Below are 24,896 nucleotides of genomic sequence, written 5' to 3'. Positions count from 1 at the left end.
CATCTGCGGTGGTTCTGTCAGGAGGACGGGACGTGAGAGTTCTGAACGTCTGCAGATCAGATCCTGGCACGAGACGACACACCTGAGCTCTGACGTCACACACTGCAGGGTCACACCTGAGCTCTGACGTCACACACTGCACCGATCACACCTGAGCTCTGACGTCACACACTGCCGCCTCCCTGATAAAGCTTTTGTTATCTAAAACTAACAAGACTGTATTGAATCAGATTTGAATAACAACAATAATCGTATTAAACATAAAGCAACAACAACTAACTCACCTGTTGTTCGTCTTCTGCTCCTGATTCATACTGTCAGCTTGAATTAGCATGAAATAATAATTAAGTGTAAATTTTCAGTTTTTTATGTTTAATCTGCTCACAGTTGTGTAACAAGAATTACATCTAACATCCACTTTCTGTATTGAAGTGAATTTCAGTACTAAAAAAGCACATTGTGTGTTCCTCTCTGTGTTCTGGTCCAATCTCCAGGCCGTCAGATAAAATCACGTGACCTGCTCCCAGTGACGTCACTGAGGGGACATACAGGACCTGAGGGCAGAGCTGCTTCTAGACCAGGTTTAATAGGGGGGCCGGGCTGGGCCGGGTTCATTGTTAGAGGGGCACATTCAGCCCGGGAGAACAAGACAGATCCTGCATTCAGACGAGCGACACGTGAGACTTAAAACTGAGTTTTCAGTTTCAGCAGTTTTGAGTGGGTCGTAAACTGCAGAGACACTTTATTTCTCGTTTCCCTTCAGCACAAAGTCACTGCAGGAAATCTGTCGCTGTGTTTCTGATTCAGACCCTGTCGGAGGCCACAGGGGGTCCAGACTCAGAGTTACGGGGCCTTGGCCCCTGTTGCCCCCCGAGAACTGCCCCCGCCTGAGGCAGTCAGCATGGTGAGGCCGCCTGGCTGCTGGTCTGAGGTCCAGACAGGTTGGGTTTGATTCTGTCAGTCAGCCAGAAACATTCTGAAACATGTTCAGTTCTCACTGAAGCTCAGGACGTTTTGTCGTCAGTGTGTCTTTAATCAAACCGTTTTAAAGTCTCAGTCAGGCCGAACTTGGTGTTGGTTCTGCTCTGTTTAGTGATTTTGCTTTTAAAATGATCATTACATGTTTTTATTGGTAAAAATGATCAGACGCTGGTTCATAACTAACATTCATACCACATGAAATTTCAAAGCATTTGATACCTCCACCAGAAAAGGAACCACATTGTATCACTGCAGTAAAATGATCAATACCAACTACATCACTGTTGTCACATCCGGTCCTGAGTTTCATATAAACTCATTTATCTATTGCAACACCTCATACATGGTTTACAGACTTGATGTGGTCGTTTCTATATTAGTGTAAACTGAAGGCATGAACTGGCCCAATGTCTCATGTCTGTCCATCATGAAGATGTAACTCATGGCAGTTAATTCTTTAGAGCAGGGGTCACCAACCAGGGAGCCCTCAGGCCTGTTCTGAAAATGAAAATTGAATATTGATATTATCTGTTTCCCATATCATTAATCATTAATAATCATATATAACTAAAGGCAAATTGAGCAAATTTGTTATTTCAGAAGAGTGTATCAAACTGGTAGCCCTCCGTATGAATCAGTATCCATGAAGTGGCTCTCAGTTTCAAAAAGGTTGGTGACCCCTGCTTTAGAGGTATCAGATGTAGAGCAGATTGAAAACTCAGTGAGGGTGGAGACTCCAAACACTCCTGCACAGACTCACTTTGGATTTATACATTGGAAGTTACATGTCACCAGGTTTGAACGGCGAACTGGATTTCTCTCCTTCTGTAACTGTTTTCTCTGAACTGAAAGTTCTGTTGCCTCTTACAGGTTCCAACAGAATCTTCTACCAAGCTCAGTATTTACCGAGTTAATGAAGTTAAACTGTGTGGTGCAGATTTCCCTTCAGTTGAGTCTGCACGTCTGTTGATCTGTCATTAGCAGGTCATGCTGATCATGTGACTGCCTACCTGCTCACACTGATCACCTGTTTAACACTGAGAGCTGACGGACATTTCGTCCTGACGAAGGCCTTTCAGGCTGAAACGTGTTGGCATGAACTGAACAAGGCGTTTTGATTCATTACCCCTCAGATCTTCTAACTTCTACTTGGATCCTGAAGCTGAGGAGCACCAGACGGACACATTTTACACTCCATGCATTTTGTTTTTTGATTGACATTCGATTTTTAATGCTACATTAAGTTAAAATGTCTCAACAAAGTTCCAGTTGAATGTGTTGATAGTTTCTCGTCTTATTAGACAGAAGTTGAATTAATAGATGCAGACAGAAGTTCTGAGTGGAGACAAAGTTACACTGTGACTCATCTGCTCACTTCAGTATATTTGACCCAATCTGAGTTGACTGTTTTCAGTTTCTACGTACATGTTTAAGATCAGCAGATAATGAACGCATTAACTTTTATATGTTCAAGATTAATAAAAAAAAAAAAAAAAAAAAAAAAAAAATCTTATTTTTAGTTTTCTTCTGTCCTGGAAACGTTTCCTCGGCCAGGCCACCAGTACTTCATACAGGTGACTCACTTTAAAGATTTTAACACCATAGTTTGACATGAGTAACAGAAGGTGCTTAAATACTTTTGTACTTTATTACTGTGACGTCGTTAACAGCTTCCTGTCCTGGAACATTTAACATGAGTGTGAATGAACAGTTTGTCCTGAGACACGAGCAAACGATCACAGATCATCATGAGAATAAAGAGGCAGCCACAGTCTGGTGGTAATAAACATGTTGAGCTTTATTGATTTACTCCCGGGCCATCAGCTTCTGCTTCTTGAGCTTCTTCTGTGAAACCTGCAGAACAAACCACAGTTAGTGACATCATCAACAGGTGACACGGCTGCTCGCCAACAGGTGAGCTGCTCAGAATTCACAGTTTGTTTTCATGGTTCATCCAAAGGTGTCCTAAGTGGTCATCACTGCAGCATCATGACCTGAAGAAGGCTGACGGCGTGATCAGACTCGATCACCCGTCAGCCTCCTCCTCCTCCTCCTCCTCCTCCTCCTCCTCACCTTCTTCTTCTGAGCCACCTCCTCCTCTGGTTTGGGGACGATCTGCTCCTTCTCGGTCAGGATCATCTCGATGTGGCAGGGGGAGCTCATGTAGGGGTTGATGCGACCGTGGGCGCGGTACGTGCGCCTCCTCATCTTGGGGGCCTTGTTCACCTGGATGTGCTCAATGACCAGAGAGTCCACATCCAGACCCTGAAACCAGAACCGGACAGCAACAGGTCAGAGACATGAGCCCAGCAGCTGTCAGCCACACAGGAACACTGCATGTTCCACAAACAGCTCGTCTGATCCGTCTGCTGCTCAGCAACATGTCTGCAGTGATGTCAGGATCCATCTGTGATACTCTGGATTCAACCTGACAATCTGTTATCTACAGCAACCTGAGCAGAAACTGCCTGAGACTCTCAGTTCAACAACCACCTCAGAACCAGGGTCCAAATCATGCCAAGTCTTTTGGCTGAAGAGAAGCTGGACTATAAACAATCTGACAGTTATGACTTTCAGACAGAATAAAACAGGAAACACTTCAACAAGTCATTAAAGTTTCCATTAAAGTTTGTGCAAATTTTACAAACATTTGCATCACTTCTCTAGAAATCAGTCTTAGTGTTTTAATACATTTCATATTCAAATGGGTAAAAATGTTGATTAGACCATTCAAGATGTTCAGTTTACAGTCAGACGGAAGGAAACAAAATATTCACGTCACAAGCCGACAGACTTTGAAAGCGTTTTAAAAAGCTGCTAAATCTTCAGCCTGATGTTTATAGCAGCAGGTGAGTGTAACTGTTCGGCTGCAGCAGGCTGACACACGAGCTCCATGTGCAGAGAACTAACATGTTAAATCTAATCTCAGCTGGAGCTCGGTTCTGTCTCCTCTTCAGACTCCCTGAACCACCGGTCTACATTTTGGGATCCAATTATACATCGAGTGTCTTGCAGTCTGGAGACGATGTCAGAGTTATAACGTGTTGTGTGGAGCTGGTGAACGTACCTTGAGCTCAGCGTTGCTCTCTGCGTTCTTCAGCATGTGCAGCAGGAACTCTGCGCTCTTCTTGGGCCAGCGTCCCTGAGTCCAGCCGAACTGTTTGGCCTGAAATCAACATCAACCGTTAAGGTGTTTCTGCAGCCTGCTGGTCTGCAGCTCGTCCGTCTGTTAACACTGCTCAGATACAAAGGTTAGTTTCATCTTTTATCCAAAGGTGTCCTAAGTGGTCATCACAGCAGCTCCACACACTTCAACCTCTGCTGAGGTCAGAGCTCACCTGGGCACACCTGCCGACTCCACCGTTGTAGCGACGGAAGGGGACACACTGGTGCTTGACGACGACGTCCCTCAGGTACTTGTTGGCCTTGCGGATGTGCATGCCCTTGATGGCCTGGGCTGTCTCACGGGTGTTCTGGTGAGAAAAACAAGCATCCACAAACAATCACGACCTGAATCACAGGAGGAAACGCCTCCGAGGAGGCGCCGCTGCACAGACGCATCGCCAGACGCCCGCTGGATCTTTCTAACTTAACAATCTGCTGATTTATATTAAAACTGAACTAAGTTTCATATTCAGACCAAATTATTTAATAGTGACCAGTCATGAATTTATTGTGTAACTGAGAAGAAAACTGACTGTAAACTGCAACTACTGACTGATAAAGTCATTGTGATTGACTAGAAACTCCTGGATGCTGCTGATCAGTTCAGGACTTGCTCAGCGCCGGTCCAGCTGAGCCAGACGGGCTCAGACACCAACACGCTCCTTTATTATAACCCGACACTTTAATCTGCTGAGCTACAGTTCGTCATCAACAGCTGCCTGAACACACGTGACCAAGAGCTGCTGGAGGACCAGAAATAAAGACAAGCTGCATTAAAAAAATACAGTAACCGCTTTACACACTTTACGACAGTTCTGGGAGATTAAATAATGTTCTAGATCAAAAACAGGATCTTCCAGGACTTTCTTAAATGGTTCACCAGAACCTTCATGATGAGCTGGAACCCTCCACGACTTTTTACAACAATGAGGCACAATCGCTCCAGGTGTGTCTCCGCTGTAACGCTCGGTTCGTCTTAGACGTCTCACAATATACAGAACAGAACTCACGGAGCTTTCGTAATGTCAGGAGCCGCCGTCCGATGCCTCAACAGCCGGCTACAATAATGAACCTGATCTGTGATCAGCACGTCAGTGACAGACTTCAGGACATTAGCTTGAACAGCCTCATGTGAATCTGACAGTCTGATGTGTGAAACGTGTCTGGAGATCTGAACTGTTCTTACCTTGAAGTGAACCCGCAGGTTGGAGCCCCGCGACTTGCATGCTGCAGGAGGAGAGACCCGGGTTACACTCACACGTCTTTACACACGCGTCATACGGAATCAATGAGGCGGCTCAGATATTTGTTGGTTATTTTCATGTTGAATCCAAAGGTGTCCTAAGAAGTCATCCTAGCAGCCATGCTAACACATGCTAACACACACACACACACACACACACACACACACGGGGCTGTACTCACACTTGGTCGGGTTCTCGGGGTCGAGAGAGTAGCGGACCATTTTCAGAAATCTGCAACAAGAAATGAATCATCAATACATCGATCAAATCACTCTGTAAAGCCTCCTCGTGCCCGCTGTCGGCACCGTTAGCATTAGCTCGAGTTAGCTTAAGCTCCTCTGCAGCCACGACCACCGACAACCAACTAAACACACCAGCTACACGGTGAGACACATGGACCGCGCTCGAACAGGGCCAGAACAGAACACAGCCCGTTAACTCAAATTCTGTTCGTTTTAATCAGCTACTGCAGCCAACATGGCGGCACCGGGACGTGAACGGCACCAACCGGCTTCAACGTAAATATCACATTAAATCAGACTCCAGGGCTCCAGCAGCGAACATATAACTTCATCTGGTGTGTTCGGCGATACTGAACCAAACGCAGATGTTTAAAGAGCTGGATGGTGAAGATTTAACAGAGATTAAACCAGATTCTCATCTTCATGAGTCGGACGGGTCTCCTACCTCTGAGGCCGCGGAGGGAAGAGGAAGAGCCGGGGACAGGCTCCGCTTCTTCTGCCTCTTGAACGCCTCACCGCCCCCTGCCGGCCGGGAGGAGGAGCTGCCGGCCTGCAGCGCCCCTGCCGGCCGGGAGGAGGAGCTGCCGGCCTGCAGCGCCCCTGCCGGCCGGGAGGAGGAGCTGCCGGCCTGCAGCGCCCCTGCCGGCCGGGAGGAGGAGCTGCCGGCCTGCAGCGCCCCTGCCGGCCGGGAGGAGGAGCTGCCGGCCTGCAGCGCTCTGCCCTCACAGCTTACTGACATTACAAACCGCGTAAACCGAGGTTTACTCAAACACTTGTTGCGAGGAAGCGCAGGGCGACCATCAGACGCTGTCCAGCAGATACTGAGTCCCAGCAGTCGGTGTTTTCACACTGAATAATGGGTCTGATTGATTCCTCCAACATCTGGAACTGGGCAGAGAGCATCTGATATTCAGCAGGTTCGTTCATCACAGTTCCTGACTGAAATGTGGATGCTAAAGTCTTACCTGCCAACATTGATCAGCTGTTTGAACACACTGTTTACACTGATTTCACCATTTACACTCCATGTATGAAAGAAGAAACATGTTATTGATCTAAACATGTCACATGTTACAAAGACACTAAACAGGAACAATATAGGCGACTTCTTTGTCCCCGTGGAGAAAGTCCCCAGACTCCCTTAACAAATGTGTCAGTTTAGTGAGTTGTTGAGTTGGAGACACTTTATAAACTCTGTGAAACTCTGTCTCTGACTCATTCTGCATTATTTGGACCTTCTTGTTAATTCAGCAGATGTTCTACATGAACTTCTTTCTGTCTCTGAGTGAAACTGATAATATTTGAACGGCTGCAGTTAAATCTGAGCAGCTCTCACACTCTGTGATAAAACAGAACAGAAGGTCGACAGCTGATTGGTACTAAAGCCAGTTGTTGGTTTATTTGGTATTTCATGTTGTGACATGTTGAAACAGCTACATATAAAACCTGTGTGCACTCTCAGTGAGTCATGCACAACATTGCACTGTAAATAATGTCAAAGCTCAAAAAGTGTTCAACATACAAAAATAAAGATATTATTTACAACAATCAGACAAAAACAAGTTTGTTCCTCAAACAGTGAAAAACATGAGAAATGAAAGAGAGAGCAGGTGAAGTGAACAGACGGACACACCTGGTGTGTGATGTTCGTACAGGTCAGTGTGTGGTGCTGCTCCAGGACAAACATCTGGACAGTCCTGCTCAGCTCTCACATCCGTGGCAGAAAAGATCGTCCGGTAACTTTACATCAGTTCATGTCATGCTGAACCAAACTGTACAGGAAGAGAGGATTCATCTCCTCTGAGTGGAGCTGTCGCTGTGTCGCTCTGCACCTCACTCACACAAGTAACAGTGTTCCCACAGGAACAGAACCTGCACAACAGAACCTGGAGAAGGGCCCGGCTTTTACCTTACAGAACAATCTAACATGAAACAGCCTGTTGAAATGTCTGGTACCTTTGAAACAAGTGTAGAAACAATCTGACCTCTCATCTCCTGGACCTGGAGTCTGACTCTCTCTGGGCTTTACAGCTGATGGTTTCTATAATCCAGATGGTAAACTTCATCTGACTACTTGCAATATATTTTATTCACCAACAGACATGTTCCTTCTTTCTGCCACATGTTCACTTTTTATTGTCAAACTGAACTCATGACTTGAATCCCCCTTCTGATGTTGGTTCTGGTCTCAACATGCGTCCCTCTGTCTGTCGGTGCTGTTCACTGTGTTTATTAGCATTTCTTTATGTCATGACTTTTGTGCAGCTTTATATTCACTGATACACGTGATTTGTATTTTACAGACAATGACGAGACAACTCTTAGAGTTAAATCTCTACATCGGTCCAAATCCTCTGTTCACCAGACAAGTTAGCATCTCACTTAGCTTAGCATAGCGACACATGAACATTCAGGGGTTTGAATGCAGATGTCTGTTGTCGTGTCCACACACTTTCCTCTGAAGACGATGCTGTGAGAGCTGAACCAGAACCAGAACAGTGACATTGTGTCTGGACGGATAAACAACGAGCTGGACGTCGATGAAAAGCTCCGTAAGACGAGATTCAGATGATGATTCAACACTGATGGTTCCTGCAGTGATACGATCAAGAACATTAAGAACCATGTCAGCAGATCTGATCCAATTCTCACAGCCGACCAGGGTTAGGATGTCTCTATGCTAAGCTAAGCTAATCTAAGCTAGGCTAAGCTAACCAGCTGCTGACTGTAGCTTCATATTTACTGTGTCAGTGGACTCAGGAGCCGGAGCGACAGACAGACAGACAGACAGCGACAGCCCCTCTACGTTTCAGTTTGCCTTCAGGTGTAGGCACAGAGAAATATGTACACATAGAAATAGCTGCAGTTCCTCTTCTGGTGGTTCGGCTCGGTCCGACTCAGTCCAGCTCGTCACTTTTAAAGATATTGCAGAAGATTTCAGTCCTGATCTCACGGCTGAGACCGTCTCTTACAAAAAGCTCATACTTTAGTGTCAGGGTTGAGAGTTTTTCATGATCTCAGCTACATCGATTTCAAAAGTAGAGGCAGGTGGTTCTGGTCCAAATACTGAGAAACTGTGAAGCATGTTGGGTCGTCTCGGCTGAAGTTTGTGCTCATCAGGCTACTTAAATACTGCTGGATGTGATGAGAGCGCAGGAACACAGCTGGACGACCTGCAGCAGAAGACAACAGTCAGACAAGGACAACACAAGTCTGCACAGGAGACAGACAGAACCGGATCAGGTACCAGTAACAGTTACAGATTAAAGTCAGAATCTGTCCTGATCCGTCTGTAATCATGTGTTGAATATGAGATAATATGAGTATGTTTGTGTCAGGACTGAGAGTGCAGGTGGAGTGAGCAGCAGCAGAGAGGACAGAGTAGAGGACATACAGAGGACATACAGAGGACATACAGAGGACATATAGAGGACATACAGAGGACATACAGAGGACATACAGAGGACATATAGAGGACATATAGAGGACATACAGAGGACATATAGAGGACATACAGAGGACATACAGAGGACATACAGAGGGCATACAGAGGGCATACAGAGGACATATAGAGGACATACAGAGGACATATAGAGGACATACAGAGGACATACAGAGGACATATAGAGGACATACAGAGGACATATAGAGGGCATACAGAGGACATACAGAGGACATATAGAGGACATACAGAGGACATACAGAGGACATATAGGGGACATACAGAGGACATACAGAGGACATACAGAGGACATATAGAGGACATACAGAGGACATACAGAGGACATATAGAGGACATATAGAGGACATACAGAGGACATACAGAGGACATATAGGGGACATACAGAGGACATACAGAGGACATACAGAGGACATATAGGGGACATACAGAGGACATACAGAGGACATATAGGGGACATACAGAGGACATATAGGGGACATACAGAGGACATGATGTAGTGGAGGACGTACTGTGAGGCAGTGATCCAGAGTGCTGCCATCAGCTGCGGCTTCAGTGTGATGTAGGAGGAGACGTAGCAGGCTGACAGGGGAGGTGTGGAGGAGACGGTCAGGGGTGGAGGTGCAGGTGGAGGTGGATCCAGATCACTTGAGACAGGGGCTGACCACGGTGGGTGTGGGGGGGTAAACCAGAGCCACGTTGACCCGCTCCGAACCATTCTTTGGACAGATGATCTCAGTCAGACCTTCAGGCCGCGGCTGGCTCAGCAGCTCACCTGCAACACACACACACACACACACACACACACACACATCATCACTATATTATCTCATCATTATTATTATTATTATCATTATCATTATTATTATTACTGTTTTTCTGCATGTTCTTGACTTTGAATTTGCGCAGCTGTAACGCTGCAGCTCCACGTCAGAGATCAATAAAGTATTTCTGATTCTGATTCATATGAGGTCACTTGTTCATATTTTGAGTTAAATTAAATGAAACAAGTTGACATCACAGTTACATGTCAGGATCTGGTTATTATACATAGATTCTATATTATCTGTCATGTATCATCACAGTAACAGTGTTACATTCATCAGCAGCTGTAAATACAGAAAAACATTATATGCCACATCCAAGATGGCGGCGACATCAACAAATGGTCCAGCACTCAATGAGGCGTCTGTTTATGTATATTTATATATATTTGTGTATATATATACAGTATATATATACTGTATATATGTATTGTATGCCTATGGTCCAGAGTGGCTGCAGCTCACTGGAAGGTGAGCGTGCTCCTTCATCCAGCAGGGGGCAGTGTTTCTGCACGGTGCTGCTGCAGCTGCATCACTGAGGCCCAGCAGGGGGCGCTGACAGAACTGATCTGAGGTCAGCTCTTTGTGGGACAGCAGAGGCATGTTGAGTCACATCTGCACCCTGAACTCTGACTCCCAGGATGCATCCTGTCTGCTAACTGAACACCTCAGGTCCCAGATGTGTGGGCGAGTTTCAGGTGTGTCGGCCTGAGACCAGGTCCAGACTGACACACTGATCCAGAGTCAGTCAGGACAGAAGGGACTGTTTGAAGTGTGTGTGTGTGTGTGTGTGTGTGTGTGTGTGTGTTTGTGGTGTAAACAAACAATCTCTCTCACACACACAGACTGTCATATTTAATCTGTTCTTTATATCCACACTGACTACATGAGCCCTGCAAGGACATTATGAACACACACACACACACACACACACACACACACACACACACACACACACACACACACACACACACACACACACAGCTTCCTGAATGTTTTCCTGCAGGAAACAGCAGCCGACTATTCGAACAAACACGAGTGGCCTATTTTCTTGGTCATCATCGTGGAATAATGCCGTATAAAGCAGATTAATGTCTAATCTGTGGTGGTGCCGGGTCACTGGAGCCCACCTGCCCCCCTCCAGCCTTTAATCTGATCCACATACAGATAAATCAACCAATAATAAATCTGACCTCCAACCGACAGAAGGTCTCCGAGCACAAAGAACAGAGTGGTTCTGAACCTGCAGGTGGCGACAGAGAGACAGAACAGTTCTGGAGTTTCACAGCGTTCTGCTGAACAACTGAAGCAGCTGAGACTTGATTTAAAGTCGTTACACCAGCTGGAAGATTTAATCTTAAAGTGTGAACTTGGACTCCTCAGGTCGGCTTGTGATCACAGCAGACGAGCCGGACCGGGACGTGACCCGGGTGTGTCCACCCAGAGTCGGGTGCAGCGCCGGACCTGGAGGAATAAACACCTGAGTCACGTGTTGTGGATGATGCAGGTGGTAGAGCACCACCCAGATCGGTGCCGGGGTTACAGAACCTTCCCCACCAGAGGAGGTTCTGCTGTGTTCAACTGCAGAAACACAGAATCTCATCACAACCAAAGTGTGTTGATGTTAATGTTAATGTTGTCTGATGTCTTCCATCAGCATGACATCACGACACAGGAGGCTGTGTGAAGACTGGTTCTGCTGAGTCTCAGTCAGACGGATCCAGTTGCAGGCCGGAGGACGAGCCGCTGCTGGACGGGTCGGACGGAGAGCTGCTCTGTCCGCTCTGCCGAACTAACCAGATAAGAAGCTGTTAGTTCCTGATGGAAGAAACCTCAGCAGCACTCAAACCATTAGGCTCATTGATCGCTGTTCTCTCCAAACATCCGGAGCCGCCCGGTCTGTTGGACTGAAGCCACGTCCAGTCAGAACTCAAGTCTCAGTACCGTCGGCCATCAGCTGATGAAAACACCGAGACGCACGTCAGACTCCGATTGATTACATAAAGACACTGCTAATCAATAAAAACCAGAAGAGAGACACCAAACATTTTCAGTTTTCACTGAGGTGTCGTGAATATTTCTGAGATCAGATGTGTTTTTCATCACTGGAGGCAGCTGACGGCTCAAACATCCAGCTGTGTGTCCTGAAGTAGGTCAAAGCCTGATAACTCCTCCTTCTCCTCCTCCTCCTCCTTCTCCTCCTCCTTCTCCTCCTCCTCCTGCTGGTCCTGCTGCTGCTCCTCCTCCTCCTCCCCTCCCCTCCCTCCTCCTCCCCCTCCTCCTCCTCCTTCTCCTCCTCCTCCTGCTGCTCCTGCTGCTGCTCCTCCTCCTCCTCCTCCTCCTGCTGCTCCTCCTGCTGCTCCTCCTCCTCTCCCCTCCCCTCCCTCCTCCTCCTCCTACTACTCTCCTCCTCCTCCTCCCTCCTCCCCTCCTCCTCCTCCCCTCTCCCCTCCCTCCTCCTCCTCCTCCCCCTCCTCCTCCTACTACTCCTCCTCCTCCTCCTCCCCTCCTCCTCCTCCTCCTCCTCCTACTCCTCCTCCCACCTCCCCTCCCCTCCCCTCCCTCCTCCTCCTCCTCCTCCACCACCTCCTCCTCCCTCCTCCTCCTCCTCCCCTCCTCCTCCTCCTCCTCCTCCTCCTCCTCCTCCTCCCCTCCTCCTCCTCCTACTCCTCCTCCCTCCTCCCCTCCCCTCCCCTCCTCCTCCTCCTCCTCCTCCCTCCTCCCCTCCCCCTCTTCCTCACACACTCACTACAATAACCTGACATCAAGACCCAGGAATGTGCGTCTCCTCAAACACCGTCAGCAGGTAGACGAATCATCACATTCCTGCTCTGCTCGCGTCTCCTCGTCTCCTTCCACCCATAAAAGGAGAGAGGGAGGCTTCCTGTCTGCACTGGATGTTTGGAGAGTCGGTCAGCGGGTCGGGTCGAGCTCGCTGGCTCCATTCAAACTGTTTCCAAACATCCCATTTCACTTCCTGCTCCTTTGTGAGCCTCAGTGTGAACGGACACAAGACCAGCAGGCCAGAACAGCACCGGCACAGAACCAAGCCTGGACCCTGCTCAGCTGACTGCTCACACACAGACACTTAACCTAATGTGGTGGATTCCTCCTGACTCCTCCTGACTCCTCCCGACTCCTCCCGACTCCTCCCGTGTCCTCCCGTCTCCTCCCGTCTCCTCCCGACTCCTCCCGACTCCTCCCGTGTCCTCCTGACTCCTCCCGTCTCCTCCCGTCTCCTCCCGTCTCCTCCCGACTCCTCCTGACTCCTCCCATCTCCTCCTGACTCCTCCCATCTCCTCCCGTCTCCTCCCGTCTCCTCCTGACTCCTCCTGACTCCTCCTGACTCCTCCCGTCTCCTCCTGACTCCTCCCATCTCCTCCCGTCTCCTCCTGACTCCTCCTGACTCCTCCCGTCTCCTCCCGACTCCTCCCGTCTCCTCCCGACTCCTCCCGTCTCCTCCTGACTCCTCCTGACTCCTCCCGACTCCTCCCGTCTCCTCCCGACTCCTCCCGTCTCCTCCTGACTCCTCCTGACTCCTCCCGTCTCCTCCTGACTCCTCCCGTCTCCTCCTGACTCCTCCCGTCTCCTCCTGACTCCTCCCGACTCCTCCCGTGTCCTCCTGTCTCTCAGCCTCATCAGGTGTTTAAATATTTACTCTCCTCAGATTAAAATAGAACCGTGTCTGTGTTGACGTTCTGCTCATGAAGCTGTAGAACCTGAGCAGAGTCGACACAAACGGGCTCCTCTCATTGGCTGAGGGAGGACCCGCCTCTCTGAGCAGCTGGTAATCAGGTCACAGCGACGATCGCCAAGAACAAAAGATCAGATGTGAGCTGAAATCAGCTTATGAGCAATTTCAGGAGAAATCAGGTCTGATCCACCTCGGTCGACCTTTGGCGTGATGACTGAAGCTTTGCTTCTATAAACCTCCCATGATGCACTGGGCCACAGCAGGCTGTGCAGACTGGTAAACACAACATGGAGCTCTACTCGCACCGACCGTTCTTCAGGAAGGACCCAGCTGATCCCCTCAGAACCGACTCCAAACAGCTACGGGACACACAGCACCACCAAGAGACGCGTTGAGTCGTCATTCTTAAACACAAATGAAGCCGTTTATCAAAGAAGCATTAAGTGTCAGTGGCAGCAGAAATAAGAACGTTCTGCCTGAGCCCGGTCCAGCCCGGTGTCCTGCGTGACCTCCACAACAGAAACCAGAGCTGGGATCCAGACGGGCCTGAGCTCAGTGCACATGTTGACTGAGAGCACACACACACACACACACACACACACACACACACACACACACACACAGGCCATCAGCTCAGTCGGAGGATTAACACTGCAGTGTGTCGAAACACTGAGGATCAAACTCGTCACACTGCTAACGCTGGAAAAGACCAACACACACACACACACACACACACACACACACACACACACACACACACACACACACACACAGCTACCAGCTGAGGTGATCAGCTGTTTGTAACTTCTGCACAGACTCAAACATCACATCGAGTGTCTGCAGTCAAACACGACTGTCAGCTGACAGTTTATCAACCAGCTGTTCATTAAAACCGTAGAAGACTGAAGAAACATCACCATCAGTATTCATAATGTTAGCATGTTAGCATGTTAGCAGTGTGAGCATGATGCTGTGTGCAGATCTCAGAGCTGACACGCTGTGAGATCTCTGGTGGATGAAAGCAGGATGTGTGAAATGAGGCAGGATGAGGCTCAGAGACTCTGCTGCTGTGTAACAGTCAGTGTGTAATCCTCCGCCATCAGCCGCCGTGCTGCCAGAGATCCTCAGGAATGTGTGGCCTACTTCCACTGCAGAGGAAACACACCAAAAATAACTGGGGCTGTCTCTGAGCCGGCCTCAGATACCTGAGAGTGTCAGGTTAACTCTGTGGTTCAGACGGACGAGCGCTGAGGAGACATGAAGACTTCTGCACAGAGCTGAAGTCTGAGCCGTGTGAGAAGCAGTCAGAGTGAACGCTGCTCCTCCGACGGGAAGTTTCATCTCTAAAAATAGATCAGAAACTTTCAGAAAACTTTCAGCTGTTGCATTCAGGGAAGCCTGAAGTGCTCGTCACACGAAGCCTCGCTGAGAGCGCCGGGATTCCCCCAAACACAGCTGCTGACGTGTGTGTGTGTATGTGTGTGTGTGTGTGTGTGTGTGTGTGCTCCAGCTGTTAACATCTGCAGTGTAATGAGCTTCTCCTGCTGCAGTGATCTGTCACACACTCACACTGTTCACAAGACTCAAAGCAAAGAGAGACACAGAGCGACTACAGGGAGACCAAACATGACGGAACAGACAGGAAACGACTACAGAACGGTTCAGAACGACCCAAAAGAGAAACAGAGAACAGAGACACAAAGCTACACTTGACTGGTTTAAAGTGAACAAGCAGCTGAGCTCGTCAGGACTCAGACACTTCCCCTCAGAACCCGTCAACAGGGACTTTCTCTCCTCCCACAGAACTTGTTCAAACAGGAAGTGAAACTCTGACTGCGGAACCAAAGTGTCCGACTCGTCAGAGCACACACACATACACACACACATACACACACACACACACACACACACACACACACACACACACACACACACACACACAGGTGTGCAGGATAATTAAATATGTAGAAGTGACTAAATGTTGACATCAGAACAGAATAACAATAAAAAACAATATGTGAATAAGAAGTGGACAGAGAAGACAGAATGAATTGTACTGAGAAGTGACAAAAGGTCCGATTGGACCTGATACCAAAAGTTAGAATAACTTTCCAACTTTTAGTAACCAGAAATAAGAACTTGTATGAAACCAAAGAAAAAACAAGTGAAGAAAAGACAAAATATCGAAGACGAACTCTGAAACATGGAACCATGCAGAGAAGAAGAATCTATCCAGTCGTTTTACCAGGAGACACGACAGCAGCGACCTGCTCCGACCCAGTTCTACACCTCACGGCTCAGTGAGCAGCCACATCTGGTTTCAGTCTCATCAGCAGGACGAACACGTTCTGAGTGAAAACAAACACTGCACAAACAATCCTCTAATCCAGGATCAGGAACCGGATCAGGAACCGGTTCAGTTTGAGGTCTGGTTCCAAGTTAAACACACAGCCGAGTCTCTAACCCTGTTTAGATAGAAAAGGTGGAACATTTGCTCCAAGATAAGAGCGGCAATGTGCCGGCCCGTCTTTCTAAAACCGAGGTGTAATATTCCTCCTTTTCCAAAAGCCTCTGTGGTAGATGTGAACATGTGACGTGACGTGGAGCTCGAAGTCGGGCTGTAAACAGTGACAACGAATTTGTCTTCAAAATAAGAGCTTCACATTGCACCACACTGGAGTTTAAAAAATACATTCTTAGCAGGGGGCTTTTAATTTGAAAGTAGCAACGGTTCCTAGCTTGCTGCTAGAACAACAAGCTAACACAACCAAACAGCAGCAGAGACCGAGGAGACGCTGCATCTCCTGGATCTCTGCAGCTGTCCACTTGTTCATCTTAATGTCCACAGGTGAAGTGATGGACTGACTGCTGTGATCAGCTGTCTCTGACGGATCAGATTTAGATATAAGTGTTCCCTCCGAGGCGGAAAATCGGCGGATCAAAACAGACCCACAATTTGCCGCCCTGTCTAAAACCGCGGACCGAGTTACTACTGTGTCCTTGCTGTTCTGCACCGTTCACACTGCACTCATCATTGTCAGATGATTCTGATGATGCAAACAATGAACCAAACCATCAATTCGTTGTTTTGTTCAATCACAGCAACTTTCTCACAAACTTCTGATCAATAATATCTGATATCGTCTGAGCCTAAAGACGTTCTGATGTTCTGCATGAGAGCACAAACTGTTTCTCTCCCTGAGAAGGAACAGAAACTGAATCATGGGTTCACAAAACCTTTGTGCTGAAAACTCTGCAGACAGACGAGACTGCAGCTCAGACGCTGCTGTTACTGAAACTTACAGAAACCTCAAACGCTGCGGCTGCTCTCAGTCTGCATACGAGCTGCTGGAGAACCACATCAACCATCAGCCTGAAACAGAACCAGCCCGTCAGACCACCTGACTGCAGGAAGCTGAGCTGCAGCTGAACCTTCAGTCCTGCTGACGGCCACAACACATCCTCACGTTACTGTCGGATCATCTCCAGAATAGAACCGGGACACGCCGGAGACATTCCAGAGAGAGAAACCCGAGGAGAGGCCGAGGACACCAAGCAACACTCAGGACAAGACAACAGGACCAGAGTGGACCAGAACCCCGTCCTCCTCTCCTCCTCCTGCTGATATAAAGTCAGGTGAGGGCCATAAACTGAAGCTTCAGATTCATACAGAGTGTAAATAAGAACGATTAATGGTGGTGATGCTGATGTCTGTCAGTGAGCGTCTCTGCTCGTCAGCCGGGAGCTTCAGTGTGATCTTTGTCAGATTACAATATGAAACATAACGATTAATAATCATGCAGCCAGCAGCGACACACACTTCCTTCCCTTCAGTCAAGTTTCAACAGGACAAACGATGTGACTCGGAGGCAGAACAATGAAGACGAGTACGAATCTGTCTGCTGATGCTGCGTTCAGGGAACCACCGTCATCACAGACCTGCTGGCTAAATCCTCTCAGGACTTCCTGACCGGCCACAGTCTCGGCCGCATGTCTGAGATAATACAGCAGGATTACTGCAGGGTGATGTAACGCGACTGTCATCCTCTCTACGAGATTACTCACCCACACATTTCACCTCATAACAAGGAGCCGCAGCAGAGAGCGACACAAACACACCGCGAGAACACAGAACCTACAGACAGAAGCGTCAGGATCTCACTTCCTGTCTGGAGTGAATCAGACTGAAGTCAGTGATGAGACGAACAGACATGTTGCAACAGGCTACACACACACACACACACACACACACACACACACACACGATTGTGATAGAAACACCACAACTAAAGATTTATTATCTAATTCACGTCTCATAAATGTCTGTGTCAACAAACATCATGTTGAAACAGTCAGATGTCTGATAACTAAGGGGACAGCTGAGGGACAGCTGAGGGACACCTGAGGGACACCTGAAGGACACCTGTAGGACAGCTGAGGGACAGCTGAGGGACAGCTGAGGGACACCTGAGGGACACCTGTAGGACAGCTGAGGGACAGCTGAGGGACACCTGAGGGACACCTGAGGGACAGCTGAGGGACACCTGAGGGACACCTGAGGGACAGCTGAGGGACGTGTCTCCTCTGCTGCGTCTGTCTCAGTGAGGGAGGTCGGCTCTGCTCACTGTTCATCTTGTGGTTCTGTAACTGGCTGTAATCCGACTGATCCGGTTACAGGATTAAGACGAGCAGCGACAGCAGAGTGAAAGTTCTTCAGACTGACGCTGACTGTCGTTAAATATTCATGTTGTGTTCACGATCGGCTGCAGATGATCGTTCTGTTGATCGGCTCGTCTGTGTGTCCTCCGTACACCACACCAGACCAAACAAGACCTGCTCAGAAACAACTCAACACCTCAGAACTTTAACAGACAGAACACTTCCCTCACACTGACACACACCAGCTGTTTGGACACAAAGCGCCCTGACAGACTCACATTCACAGCTCAACAGTGCTGTAATGAAGAACAGACTGCTGGAATAATCTGAGTCAAGAAACGCCTCCAAACAGTCCCACCAGCCAGGGTCAACGTCTCCTCTCAACCTGCTTCAGTCCACCGGTCTGCACCGACCCGACTCCTGCACCGACCCGACTCCTGCACCGACCCGACTCCTGCACCGACCCGACTCCTGCACCGACCCGACTCCTGCACCGACCCGACTCCTGCAGCCAACATCCGTCATCATCCAGTGAACACAAACACAATGAACGTGTTTACAGGCGATGACACGCGAAGACGTGACGAGGAACAACTCAAGAATGTGAAGCAGCGACACGACTCGCTGTGTTTAGTCTGTTGGACCGAGTGGAGCCAAACTCTGCTGCAGCCACCAGACCCAGACCCAGACCCAGACCCAGACCCAGACCATACAAGGCCACGAGAAACACTGTGTGCCTGTGTGAGTGAGTGTGTGTGTGTGTGTGTGTGTGTGTGTGTGTGTGTCTCTGCTCTTTAAGGACTAAAACAAAGGAGAGTCTCAGGATTATTGTTACAGGCGTGATGTGCAGCTGAGAGCAGAGTGTGTTCCTGCTGTTGGTCTGAGGAGTGAGCAAAGAAACACAACAACAACACAACAACACACCAACAGACACAACAACAGGAGAGAAGAAGAGAGACGTGGATGTAAACACAGATTTAAAGTCTGGAGAAGAAAACATGGAGCTGTAGAGGAGATTCAACGTGAAGTCTTCAGTCTGGATGTCACCTCGTCACTGAGTCATCATCGACCAACAACAACACAGCAGGTGGACCTGCTACACACTGATGTGTCGGTTCAGGTGGACCTGCTACACACTGATGTGTCGGTCAGGTGGACCTGCTACACACTGATGTGTCGGTTCAGGTGGACCTGCTACACACTGATGTGTCGGTTCAGGTGGACCTGCTACACACTGATGTGTCGGTTCAGGTGGACCTGCTACACACTGATGTGTCGGTTCAGGTGGACCTGCTACACACTGATGTGTCGGTTCAGGTGGACCTGCTACACACTGATGTGTCGGTTCAGGTGGACCTGCTACACACTGATGTGTCGGTTCAGGTGTGTTGTGTCATTTTACATTCCTCACCTGCTAATCATCAACCAGCACACAGCACCACCTCTGCTCCACCTGGATCGGCCCTGTTAATCCAACACTGAGCCTCCTGAGCTGAACAGTGGTTTGTTTAATAAATAACAATCAGACGCATCATGTGACTCACAGAGGAAATTCCTCCGCGGAGCTGCAAACAATATGAGATAAAGCCGAGCTGCTTTCTCTCTTCGGCCCCGAGAGAGAAACTCAAAGCGTTTCCTGATGTTGACCGAACGAGCCTCTTATCAGACTGCAGCTATAAAACGCCTCAGTGACTGTGTGTGTGTGTGTGTGTGTGTGTGTGTGTGTGTGTGTGTGTCTGCTCCTTCAGACATGTTCAGCATGTACGAACATGAACAGTTATTTTAATCCAACTCTCTGCTGCCGCCTCTGAAACTAAAGTCCATCGGATCCTGAGGAGTCCTTTTGTTTGAGTGAAGCGTCTCTGATAACAATGGAAACAGTGAGAAATGTTTCCCAGAGTGCAACGTGAACTTCAACAATCCAAAAACAAGATTAACTCAAAATATTACTGAAATCACAACAAGACCCGATCAATAAACTTTGACAAACAGACTCGTCTGGACCCACAGATCTGTTTCTCCACGTTTGTTTGGTTTGGAGAAACACAAATGATCCTGAATCACATCCGTCAAAATATTAAAATAATCAGCAGGCGTTCTCTCACCACACCGTGCGACTTCACCTTTCTTATGTTCCATCAGAATCAACTCTCTGCCGGTTAGAGTCTGAGATCAACATCAGCTTCATACAGAAGCTGCTGACATGTAGTGATGATGTCATCATACAGGAAACCCAATGAAATGTCTCTGATGGATCGCATCACGTGACGAATCCTGAGACGTTCAGCAAAAACAGGTCGAGCTGCCATGGTGACCTCATCCATCAGCACATCAGGACACTGAGGATTATCTCTGCACCACACACACACACACACACACACACACACACACACACACACACACACACACACACACACAGTCTAACCTAATATCAGCAGCCTTTGTTCGGCCTCCTCGTCGTCCTCTGCATCTTTTATAAGATGTTTCTGATCAGAGTGACTGAAGGGGATCAATAAGTGATGGGCTTCCATGTGGAGTCTTGTGTATTTATGATTTTAAGGTTTATATTTAATGTATTTGTTTATATGACACTTTGTTCTTATTTAGTTTTACAATCCTATTGTGTAAACATTCCTTTGAATAAACTCTTATGTGAATATTTTACTCTGTCATCTTTATTTTTCTCGCTGGTTCGTAACTCCAGCTGAACGTGTTCGTTACACAACATTCTGAAACTCTATTAACATGACATGATTTTGTTGATCGACTCTTCTGATCAGCTATTTATCATTTTATTCATTCTTTTAAGTAAAAGTGAGAAAGATTTTCCAGTTCAGCCTCTCAAATGTGATGTCTCGTCTTGTTAACATGAGTATCTGGTTGTGACTGTTGGTCCCAGCTAAATATTTATTAAACATCTGTGACTTTACATGTTAAATATTGAATATGACAGTGAAAATGTAAAATGAGCCCTGCAGGTTTCATATGTTCACAGATCCACTCAGAGAGCAGGAGATGTGTTGTTTGTCTCCACAGGTCACATGACCTCATGATCACATGATCACATGACAGAACATAAACATCCTGCTGTAGGACAGAGAGCTGATGTGGTGTTAAAGGACAGTAAAGGTGATTTACCTGGGAAGGCGTGTGGGTTGGACGACCCTCTCTTGAGGCACTTGGAACACAGAATATGAACAGAGTAGTGCAGGCCGGGCCACTCCTGCAGCAGCACGTTCAGCTCCTCCACCAGCGGCGTGACCGCCTGCCACGCCGTCCAGATGTTGGGCAGCGAGGCGTGGCTGGCGATGGACAGAGTCTCTGCCTGCAGCTTCCCCTTCGAGGGCTGGTGGCTGATCACCACGGGGACTTTACCTCGGTAGGCGAATATCTGATGCCTGCCATCCGACCTCTGAACCACGTGGCTGTTAATCTGCACGCTGAAGCGAGCAAACAGTCCGGGAGGAAACAGGAAGGGGAAGCTGTACTGGATGTGCAGCTGCTCCATGGAGAAGAACGGGCACAGAGGCAGGGAGCTGCCGCCGGCCTCCGCCTCCGCCTGCGGCTCCTCGTTGCTGACGTAGCTGGGAAACTTGTACCAGGCTGTGGCTCCGTTCAGAGGCTTGCTGCGGGGCTTGTTGATGCAGTAGCAGATGCCCATCTTCTCCAGAAGCTCCATGATGAGGTGGAGGTCCTGCTGGGTCTGGATGAGCGGTCGGAGCAGCAGGCGGATGACGTTGGATGGCAGAAGGCCTTGCTGGAGAAAGCCCTCCACATGCTGCTGCAGGTGGGTCACCCTGAGGTTCTCGCCTTTCTCGTCCTCTATAACCAGACTCACCCTCCCCTTGTCCCCTCTCTCCCCCTCAGAGAGGAGCCGGTCCAGCAGCGTGGACTCGTCCCTTTGGAAGAAGACGTTAAGAATTGCAATGAATCGTGGAAGATTGTGAAAAACATACTCCTTCAGAGTGAGGCTGTCCTCAAAGTACAGCAGCTTCCCACTCTCGTGCAGGTAGGATAAGGCGCTCTGCAGCCGGTCCTCAGTGAGCCCCGCCTGGAGGCCCAGACGGGCCGAGTCCCACCACGACAGCCACAGGTCTTTGGGCTTAAAGTGCAGCTCCTCCAGCATCTGCCAGGACTTTGGCAGCACTCGGTGGAGGTTGGGGAAGATGTCCCTGTGGTCTGCGACGGACATGAGTTTCTCCCTCAGGCGCTGGATGTTCTTCTGGGTCTCGGTGCAGCTGACGCTCAGCACCGGCGACAGGATCTGCAGCCGGTGGTTCAGCATGTACTGCAGCTGGGATTTCCTCCGCCTCAGGTTCCTGTCAGAGACCCCATAGAAGAGGACATGAGGGCTGGACGAGCGGACACTGTAGCCCTGCTCCAGCGCCTGATCCACCTGCAGAGCCAGACTCCTCAGGCTCTGGATGTCCCTCTTCTCCTGCAGGCCAATCTGTCTGTGAATGTCCAGCATCTTCTCCTCCACCTCCACCTCTCCACAAAGGTCTGCATGCGTGCCCACCAAGCACACAACAGCATGGGGTACTTTGGCACTGAGGAGGTGGAGGAAATACCCGACGTGGGCATAAAAGTTCCTGGACGAGTATGTTTTGAGATTTACAACGAGGACGTAGAGAGCACCGGGGGAGAGAAAAAAGGGTTTGATGAGGTCGTAGTTTTGCTTCCCTGACAGATCATACACCAGAAATGTAAGACAGCGATCAGCATCCGCCACCCAGTTAGTGACTTCGATACCTTTGTTTCCCTGGTTTTCTTCGACATCCCTCTGAGTGCTCACCACGCTCTGCCTCAGCCGGGTCTTCCCAGCGTTCTTTGCCCCCATCAGAACCAGTTTGAGCCGCGGCTTCACAGCGAGCTGCGAGTGTGCGAGCTCCTTCTGATAGGCTGCGATGTAAGGGATGCCCTTCATACACACCTCATACGGAGGCTGGATCAGAGGGTTATCCTTCACCTTCCAAATGTTCACTTTGGACAGCTTTCCAAAATTATCTGGAAGTATGGCTATTTGGTTACCCTGTAAAACGAGTTCCTCCAACTTCTCCAGCTCCACGATGGAGTCGGGCAGATATGTGATGAAGTTGTTGTCCAGCCAAAGGTTGGCCAGCTTCCCCAGCTGCCCAATGTCCTCTGGGACGTGAATCAGTTTATTCCTGCTCAGGTAAAGTTCCTCGAGTCCTGTGATGCTCAAAATAACCTCCGGGAAGCTCTCAAACTCATTTGAGGACAAGTTGATCATTTTGAGTCTTTGTAGACGACTGAAAGCAGCAGGCAGCCCTGTGAGGTTGTTCCCGTCCAGCATCAGGCTCTCCAGGTGGCTCAGGTGACAGAACGAGTCTGGTAACGAAGACATGTGAAGACTGCTGAGCCACAGGATTTTGACAAACTGTAGCTTCATGATGTCTGCTGGTAACGTCTCGAATTTGTTCCCGGAGCAGTCCAGTTCCTCCAGCTCGCTGAGGTCCAGGATCTCAGGGGGGAACTGGTTCAGCTTGTTGTGATCTGCGTCCAGAGTTCGCAGCTTGGTGAGGCTGGAGACGGATATGGGGAAATCGTGCAGGTCATTGAAGCTGATGTCGAGTTCCTCCAAAAACTGGAGCGTTCCGATCTGAGCCGGCAGATTCTGGATCTTGTTGTGACTGATGCAAAGCTTCTTCAGCCCCCTCAGCTGACCCACAGCCTCAGAGAGACTCCTCAGACAGTTGTGGCTCATGTCGAGCTCCACCAGCTGCCCCAGCTCGAACACCACCCGGGGGACGGCTGTGAACTTGTTCCTGCGGAGGACCAGGATGCGCAGGTTGTTGAGGGTGGATCCCAGCCCGTCTGGCAGCTCCTGGAGGGAGTTGTTGCCCAGATTGAGCACCTCTATCTCGGCTATGTCCTCGGGCAGGATGATCTGGTTGTCTTTGGAGCAGAGGGTGAGCTGGCGCAGGTTGCTCCGCAGCTTCCTGGAGCGCAGGGCGGCATCCCTCCACAGCCTGGCCGTCCGCAGATTGTTCTCCTTGTCCTCCATGGCGGTGCAGCCGGACCCCTCCTCCTCCTCCTCCTCCTTGTTTTCATTGAGAGTTTTCATGGAGACGGAGCGGGCAGCATGGTGGACGGTGAGTCTCGGTAGTGATCAGCAGAGCCTCCGTCGGGCCGCGGAGGAAACTCGGTTTGTGTCGGGAAACGATCGCGCGTGTCGGTGGGAGCAGGAGGAGCGCGTGCGGCCGCGGAGGCATCCTTTTCTCCTGCGCCACTCCGACACAATGAGAACAGAACCGGCTCACAGCTCCGGCTCTAACCCCCGAACCGAGCTCCGCTGCCGGGGCTGCACTCTCAGCTCCTCCCGCGACCTCATCGCCACGACACACCGTCGTCTGGCTCTCTCTCCCGGGAGTATCTCCGTGTTTCTGCCGCTTACCGAGCCGCCGTGTGTCTTCCTGGCAGCGGGGAGTGGAAGTGAGGCAGCAGCCGCTCACTGCGTCAGATCTGTGAGCCCTCCTCCTCCTCCTCTTCCTCCTCTCCTCCTCCTCTCCTCCTCTCCTCCTCCTCTCCACAGGAGGGAGGAGGAGAGAAAGTGTTTGTCCTCACTTGGTTCAGCAGCTTCAGATCAGCAGAAACTGAAACACT

At 49.3% G+C, this 24,896-nt stretch overlaps 2 protein-coding genes and 3 non-coding genes across 5 annotated transcripts; all 5 read right to left on the bottom strand.

The window, feature by feature from the left end:
• Positions 1 to 2,753: 2,753 nt before the first annotated feature.
• Positions 2,754 to 6,144, bottom strand: rpl17 (ribosomal protein L17). The gene is made up of 7 exons (XM_037116782.1): positions 6,078 to 6,144; positions 5,572 to 5,621; positions 5,333 to 5,373; positions 4,320 to 4,454; positions 4,049 to 4,147; positions 3,055 to 3,246; positions 2,754 to 2,835 (listed from the first exon to the last, which is right to left on the bottom strand). The coding sequence occupies exons 2-7, from the start codon at positions 5,609 to 5,611 to the stop codon at positions 2,788 to 2,790; spliced, it is 555 nt and encodes a 184-aa protein (XP_036972677.1). The 5' UTR covers positions 5,612 to 5,621; positions 6,078 to 6,144; the 3' UTR covers positions 2,754 to 2,787.
• On the bottom strand, positions 2,900 to 2,966 carry LOC119030641. The gene has a single exon (XR_005078357.1). It is a non-coding gene; the product is annotated as a small nucleolar RNA SNORD58 (small nucleolar RNA).
• Positions 4,216 to 4,281, bottom strand: LOC119030642. The gene has a single exon (XR_005078358.1). It is a non-coding gene; the product is annotated as a small nucleolar RNA SNORD58 (small nucleolar RNA).
• Positions 5,440 to 5,507, bottom strand: LOC119030644. The gene has a single exon (XR_005078359.1). It is a non-coding gene; the product is annotated as a small nucleolar RNA SNORD58 (small nucleolar RNA).
• Positions 6,145 to 7,002: 858 nt separating the features above from the next.
• Positions 7,003 to 24,896, bottom strand: mfhas1 (malignant fibrous histiocytoma amplified sequence 1). Its single transcript, XM_037116730.1, has 3 exons — positions 21,408 to 24,896; positions 9,605 to 9,867; positions 7,003 to 8,805 (listed from the first exon to the last, which is right to left on the bottom strand). Exons 1-2 carry the CDS (start codon positions 24,355 to 24,357, stop codon positions 9,737 to 9,739), a joined length of 3,081 nt encoding a protein of 1,026 aa, XP_036972625.1. The 5' UTR covers positions 24,358 to 24,896; the 3' UTR covers positions 7,003 to 8,805; positions 9,605 to 9,736.

Source organism: Acanthopagrus latus, chromosome 12 (genome assembly GCF_904848185.1).
Source record: "Acanthopagrus latus isolate v.2019 chromosome 12, fAcaLat1.1, whole genome shotgun sequence".
In the NCBI taxonomy this organism is placed as follows: Eukaryota; Metazoa; Chordata; class Actinopteri; order Spariformes; family Sparidae; genus Acanthopagrus; species Acanthopagrus latus.
The sequence above is the reverse complement of the archived record's forward strand: the minus strand, read 5'-3'. Positions and strand labels throughout refer to the sequence as shown.

What these genes read in the sequence shown, in the direction of transcription:
- rpl17 (XM_037116782.1), bottom strand. Translation starts at nt 5,611, where the DNA reads ATGGTCCGCTACTCTCTCGACCCCGAGAACCCGACCAAGT. An exon ending in CCCCGAGAACCCGACCAAGT is followed by an intron (nt 5,374 to 5,571) that starts GTGAGTACAGCC and finishes CTCCTCCTGCAG; the next exon opens with CATGCAAGTCGCGGGGCTCC. An exon ending in ACCTGCGGGTTCACTTCAAG is followed by an intron (nt 4,455 to 5,332) that starts GTAAGAACAGTT and finishes TTTTCTCACCAG; the next exon opens with AACACCCGTGAGACAGCCCA.
- mfhas1 (XM_037116730.1), bottom strand. Translation starts at nt 24,357, where the DNA reads ATGAAAACTCTCAATGAAAACAAGGAGGAGGAGGAGGAGGAGGGGTCC. An exon ending in CAACCCACACGCCTTCCCAG is followed by an intron (nt 9,868 to 21,407) that starts GTAAATCACCTT and finishes TGTGTGTTGCAG; the next exon opens with GTGAGCTGCTGAGCCAGCCG.